Genomic DNA, 6,770 nt, shown 5'->3' on the forward strand with positions numbered 1-6,770 from the left:
AAAAAAATGCTGTTATGTAACCTTCCTAGCACAACACTCTTTACAGGCTACAGAACATTTAGGCTAACTTTTTAAAAACATGCACATATGTAAGACACATGATAAAGTTATCAGTATCTTACCTGCCATAGATGAAACGTTGATGATAACACCTCCTTCTTTTCCATACTCTTTACTCATGTGTTCTAGTGCTAAATATGTCCCCTGTATGACAGATGTCTGAGGAAGACAACAGTTGTGTAAAACTGCTAGCACATAGTGAACAGATGTTTTCTATGAGTGAGATTATGCTGACACTGGCCTGCTATTATGAACAAACAAATAATTATACTGCATCATGTCCATTATGAAATCAATCTGCTGTGCATGATTACTTTTAAAGATCTGTAGATTATTTCATACAGTGCATATGTAGGCTTACAAGTGCCATATAATGGTGTTCCTTTCACTTCATAAACTATTGTAAAATCTTTTGGGCTAGAAGCAGGGGGTGGAGTATTTTTTGTGAACTTGTAACTCCTATCCTGAAGTGTGGTTGAATGTTGTGCCCTAAAGCACAAAACGTGATCCACGTGGGATTTCAAGCATAATGATTTTTTAACTCACCAAGTTTACTTCAATGGTCTTTTCCCAATTCTTCTCATTGTTGATTCCAGCATTATTGATGACAATATCCAACCGACCAAATTTATTTACTGTGTTCTGAAAGGCATCTAATGAAAGAAAACACAGCAGGGTTTTCATGTCTTGATGATTAATAACTAATGATTAATAACAATGTTGCAATAGCCACTTTTGACAGCAGTATAAAGTGGCTGTGTATTAAAACCAAATGAGCAGTCCACCTAATCAGTTCACTAGTTTTCAAACACAGCCAGTGTCAGCCTGTATGTGTCCTCACCTAAATTGCATTCCACAAAGAAACATTTAATTAAACTCTATGGTAAGTGTGTTTTAAGAAACAAGTTTAACAGGAATGAACAACCCCTTCACCGCCGACCCATAAACTCTTGTCTTGGAGAAATAAAGGAACTTAACCATAGGCTAAACATTTGATAGTATTAAAACTTCAAAACCCAGTAACATTTCTCAGTGATGACCTGGGGGCCTATGAATGCCTAGTACGACCTAATTAACTTCTCAAACAATGAGACATTGTTTAGGAATAAGATGCGCTGAACATACAGGTGCGCAATATAAAGTGGATAATTATTTCGTTCTAAGAAAACTATTTCAAACTATGCCAGATTAGAGAAGATGATAAATGTCCTAACTAAAAGTCTAAGCAAATAAGATTACGATGTTACCTTTAAGTTTCCCCGCGTCAGTCACGTCACACTGGATAAAAATACAGTTATCCTCTCCAAACTGGCCATCTAGATCACTTTTACATTCCCCTCCAACAGATTGGTTCAGGTCTACCAGTGCAACCTGAATTTTCAAAAAGTAAATTAATAACGTAATGCTAAAACAAATAAATAAATGCAGACGCTACGATGCATGATTTAATAATAACAATAATAATAATAAAAACATAATAATCGCCCCAAACATACAACTAAACTAATTCTTAAGACGTTTTGCACGTTTTCCCAACAGTTAATTGGATAAATCCGCAGTGTCCATTTTAAAAACAAATTTGTCCAAGCGAAACCTTCGCCCCATTCTCCAGGAGATGTTCCACCACGGCTCTTCCGATGCCTTGCGCACCGCCGGTGACCAGAGCGACTTTCCCGTGGAGACTCATGCTGCTCACCGCCGAGCGCACCGCACACTGCTTTATGTAGGAGTACAGTCAGAAGGGGGCGTGTAGATGAGTATTACTACGGTAAACACAGACGGCCAAGTGTCGTTTTACAAACTGTCATTTACACCAAAGTGATGATTACTAACAATTTTGTGAGCGCTCTGCGCTTTCGTTCTTTAATGCCCTTGGCGGCCGTCGAACAGTGTACAAGTACACACACGTGGAGTGCGTAAATGAACGCACCTAAATGAACAAGAGACAAAGGATGCTTTTATAAACATTTATTTTTCCGTCTTTCTCAGAGGGCTCATCAGTAAACATATGAAAAGAACTTTACACTTTACATTACAGCGTTTATGTTAAATGGTTACTGACCAATTTAAATAAACACAAACGTAACATATTTTGTGTTGCAAAATTTTTATACACTTCGTTAGTATTATAACTGTTCCATTAGCTATATGTACTTGTGTAACACGGACATTGTAAAGTGTGGCAGAAGTATTTACAGATGTACACAGAGGAACATACGCATCTCACCTGTATAGCCTCTTTTAATAGCAGCGAGACAATTTTGACTGCTGGTCAAATTCACATTGAAAACGAAGTACAACAGACTTTAATTCATGCATAACATTAAATAATGTTTGTACAAAATGAATTACAAATGCTCTTGCATTACACTGTAAATGTCCATGGACTTCTTGTATCCTTTCCATAATGAATGTATTTGCCCAATGCTGATGTCAGATAGTGTTCAAAACACATCAATGCTTTATTTACTCTTAGGAATGTGTGAGACTAGACATGCTTTGATCATTTGTATGGCACAATTTTTCAGCAGATCATTTTGAAAAGAAAAGACAGGACATAAAAAAAAAAAAGATCCCAGTATTTTAACTGTTTTAAACAGTGTTTATATTTAATGCAACAAAGTAAATATTGATAATATTAATAAATATCGATTCCAAGTACACATTTTCTCATGGCATGTTTTTATATTTGCAATACCCTAGAAATAATTAAAATATCTTCAGAGGCAGAATTACATATTGTTCTCTTTTAGTATAATTTAATAACTTCTATTCAGAATTCATTGTTATACAATCACCACACATGCAGTTAGATTAGTTTAAAACCACTCAAATTATGTTCTTAATTATGAGACATTTCAAAAGTCTCATTTACATTTTTGTATTACTATCTTTTCTCCATTCATGAATTTGCTACACATGTGTGACAGTATTCACTCCCAGCCGCATTATTTTGCAGTGGCATCATTAGTTTGAAGTGACTGGCAATGGTTTTCGAACAATAATGCTTTTGTTTGAGAAAAACTTGAATTGGACTTGAAGGATGGTTTAAATTTTTTAATGGTTAATGACAGTACGCTACCTATTAAAGTTTTCAAAATATGTTTCCTTGAAGCAGTTAATGTTAAGGTGTTCATAGGTTAGCTATAAACAGAATAGTCTTCTTTGCTGGTTCAGGGTCATTCTTGAGATTTAGCTCAGAATGTTTTTGGCCTGGATGCTGGTTTCTAGAGCTGGTCAACAATCAGGTTGGAGTAAAATAATTGAGGGTACATTACGCTGACCAAAATGCTAATAAAAACTATTCTACACTTCCTTATAAAATAATCAACATTAGTAGTTTGTGTTTGGATATCTGTATAAGAAGCCGAAGAAGGAAGAAGCTCAGCTCAGCCTGCTGCTCTCCGCCGTAGAAGAAACTCCCGGCAGCTAAAGAAGCCAGAAGCCTTCCCCTACAGCCATTCGACACCCTAAGAGCAATTTCTGAGCAAATTTCCAGAGACGTTGTTGCAAATGTCGCACCGCGATTGTGGCTCTTGCAGGGATGCAGACGGGTACAGTGAGTGCATCACCTGTCCTGGCAACGCTCACGCAGAGGCTGTGCTCACTGAGACCGCATGCTCTCACTGCAAGAGCATGAGTCTTGCCCTTCTCCACTCGCGGATCGCCTTTTTTATGAAATCGTCTTTCTTTAAGAAAAAACAGCGGAGCAGTGGGGTTTTAACACTGGGCTCAAGTGAACTCAAGCCAGCGCAGCTCCCGTGTGCTTCACTCTCCCCCCAACGTGTCGATTCGCCGGTGTACTTTAGATGTGAAGATCAGCGCCCCTCGTCAGCTGCGAGCCTTCGGCACATCTGAGGAGGAAACCGCCGGAAGAGCTCGCCCACGGCCTCCTTGACGAGTGGCACCTAAAGGGATGCAGTCAACATTCCTCCCGCCAACGGCCTGCTGCGTTCTTGCCGGCAGTTCACGAGGAACTCATCAGGACGTGGCACGCCCCCTACTCGGCTCGTGTTAATCCCTCTACTTCCACCACTCACCACTGTTGACAGTAGGGGTGGAACGGTTCGCAGAAAAAAATCGAACTGTACGGTTCTCCACACATGGTTCGGCACGCTCTAGGACCGCGGTTCAACTTAAATCTGACAACGCATCTTTAATATGGTTTGCTATAAATAACACATAAAACAAACAGGTTCAGCTAATATATGTTTATGTTGATGGATGCGCATTCTGGCTTACCAATACATTACAACAACAGCGATGAAAAAAAACCATAGACAAACCATTCACTCTTGTTCAATGCGAATGCCGTATGCTGGAATATTATCACCCGGGTGCTGATAGCGTGCGCGCACAGGTGAGACCTGAACAGCACATGTTATCTGTGTTTAAGTTAAACTCATTTAAGCTTTGCCAGTTTAAACATTTAAGAGCCAGAGGACGCGAGCTCGCGCGCACAGTGAGAAGATTTGTGTGTGCGCTCATCCGAAGCGCGCAAACCCGCGCAGAACGCGCGCACATATTAAGCTCTCTCTGAAGTATTGTGTTTAAATGGACAAATTCCATTAGAGATTTGCATTCGAGGGAGCGGCCTATCAGTACACAGTCCTGCCATTCAGACTGTCCCTGGTCCCGTGCCCTTTTATGAAGTGCATAGATGCAGCTATTTCCCCTCTGAGACGGACGGAAATTCGCATTTTGAACTCAGCCTCCTGGAGCGCCTTGGGTTGAGAATCAATTTAGCCAAGAGCTCTTTGTCTCCCAGCCAGCGACCGGTCTTTCTGGGGACAGTTATTGATTCTGCCCGGATGTGGGCATGGATCACGCTGAAACGCTCCCTGACTATTCAGCGGCTGGAGGCATCTTTCAAACTGGGGACTTCACGTCCCCCTCAGGGTTTTCCAGAGGATGCTCGGCCTCATGTCGGTCACTTCCTCTGTGATTACTGTGTGCCTGCTTCACATGCGGCCTCTTCAGCATCTGGAACACTCCCTGACTATTCAGCGACTAGTGGCATCATTCAAATTAGGGACTTCACATCCCCTCAGGGCTTTCCAGAGGATGCTCATGTCAGCCACTTCCTCTGTGATTCCTCTGGGCCTGCTCAACATGCGGCCCCTTCAGTACTGGCCAAAGACCATGTTCCATCCCACGCTTGGCGCCTGGGACGTTTTCATCTCAGGGTAACCCACTGCTGCATCAGACCCATGGCCCCTTGGAAAACCTCTCACCTGTTTCAATCAGGCATCCCATTGGGACTAACCTCCAGAAGGAAGGTGGTCACGACAGATGCCTTTAACTCGGGTTGGGGAGCTCTGTATGAGGGCAGACTGGCGTCCCGCTCATGCTCAAACCTGGAGCAGTGCTTACACATCAACTGCCTCGAGATGATGGCAGTTTTTCTGGCCATAAAAACCTTCCTGCCGGCCTTAAAGGGGCACCACATCCTGGTCCGTTTGGAAAACATGACAGTGGCAGCCTTTATCAGTCACCAAGCTGGTCTGCAGGTCACGTTCCCTTCACAGGTTGGCTTGACGCCTCCTTCTATGGACACAAGGCAAACTCCTCTCACTGAGAGCAGTTCATGTGCTGGGCAGACTGAACCAGGGGGCAGACATACTGTCCAGGGACAAGGTAGCTCCAGGAGAATGGAGACTACATCCCCAAATGGTTCAAACGATTTGGTCTGTCTTCGGGAGGGCAGAGGTGGATTGGGCAACTTTCTCTGCCCAATCTACTTTTTGAGACAGCGAGATGTACATCTTCCCCCCGGTTGCCCTGCTTCCTTAGGTCATCAGATGGGTCAGGGAAGTCAGATGCTCAGTCCTCCTGGTGGCCCCACTCTGGAGGAATCAGATGTGGTTCCCAGAGTTGATTCAGCTGCTATCGGCAGACCCTTGGCCAATACCACTGAGGGAGGACCTTCTCTCGCAAGCGAAGGGCATGATTTGGCATCCCCGACCAGAGCTGTGGATCCTTCATGATTGACCCCTCGACGGGAGTTTTTGCAGCTCCCCACGAGTGTAACTAATACCATTTTGGAGGCTAGCGCTCCGTCTACAAGGCATCTTGATGCCTTTAAATGGTCAGTCTTCTCTGACTGGTGTGCAGCACGGAACGAGGACCTGTCCTTTTGTGACGTGTCCCACGTGCTAACCTTTCTACAAGAGCTCCTGGAAAAGGGGCACACACCTTCCACGCTCAAAGTGTATGCAGTGGTGTATAAAATACCTGAAAGCCATATTCAAGTAAAAGTACAGATATCTTACCAGAAATGACTTTGGTAGAATTTGAAGTAACCGTTTAGAATATTACTTAAGTAAAAGTCTTAAAGTATGTAATATTTATTGTACGTATGTACGAAAAGTATTTTTTAAATCTTAAACGTACATAAGTATTGAAATTAAAAGTACAAGTAAATGCAAAATGGAAAAGAAGCAAATAAATATATATAAAATGTTCATGCACAGCTTGAGTAGCAAGATTGTGTTCAGTTTTAACTCTTTCTTCCATAACATACTGGGTGCCAAGATGTCTGTGAACAAGGCCCGGGACCCTGGCTACCATGGCAACCACGATACCTTTGTTAGACCAGATAAACTTTACGACCTAATGGCATGTTGAGAGTTCTCCTTCTCACTACATTTTCCATAGGAAAGACACATAATGCACAGCAAAATGGACTCTTCTCTAATTAATTCATAGGA

General features: G+C 42.3%; 1 protein-coding gene across 1 annotated transcript in view; it reads right to left on the reverse strand.

Moving 5' to 3' along the window:
• Positions 1-1,747, reverse strand: part of LOC107676678 (15-hydroxyprostaglandin dehydrogenase [NAD(+)]-like) — a 10,338-nt gene extending 8,591 nt beyond the window's left edge. The window contains exons 1-4 of the mRNA XM_016471303.1: positions 1,655-1,747; positions 1,308-1,431; positions 607-713; positions 123-219 (exon numbers count right to left, since the gene is read on the reverse strand). Coding sequence (XP_016326789.1) covers positions 123-219; positions 607-713; positions 1,308-1,431; positions 1,655-1,747 — 421 coding nt within the window. The remainder of the gene's footprint in view (positions 1-122; positions 220-606; positions 714-1,307; positions 1,432-1,654) is intronic.
• Positions 1,748-6,770: the final 5,023 nt, after the last annotated feature.

The sequence above is a fragment of the Sinocyclocheilus anshuiensis genome, unplaced genomic scaffold (assembly GCF_001515605.1).
Source record: "Sinocyclocheilus anshuiensis isolate Anshui unplaced genomic scaffold, SAMN03320099.WGS_v1.1 scaffold76, whole genome shotgun sequence".
NCBI classification, from domain to species: domain Eukaryota; kingdom Metazoa; phylum Chordata; class Actinopteri; order Cypriniformes; family Cyprinidae; genus Sinocyclocheilus; species Sinocyclocheilus anshuiensis.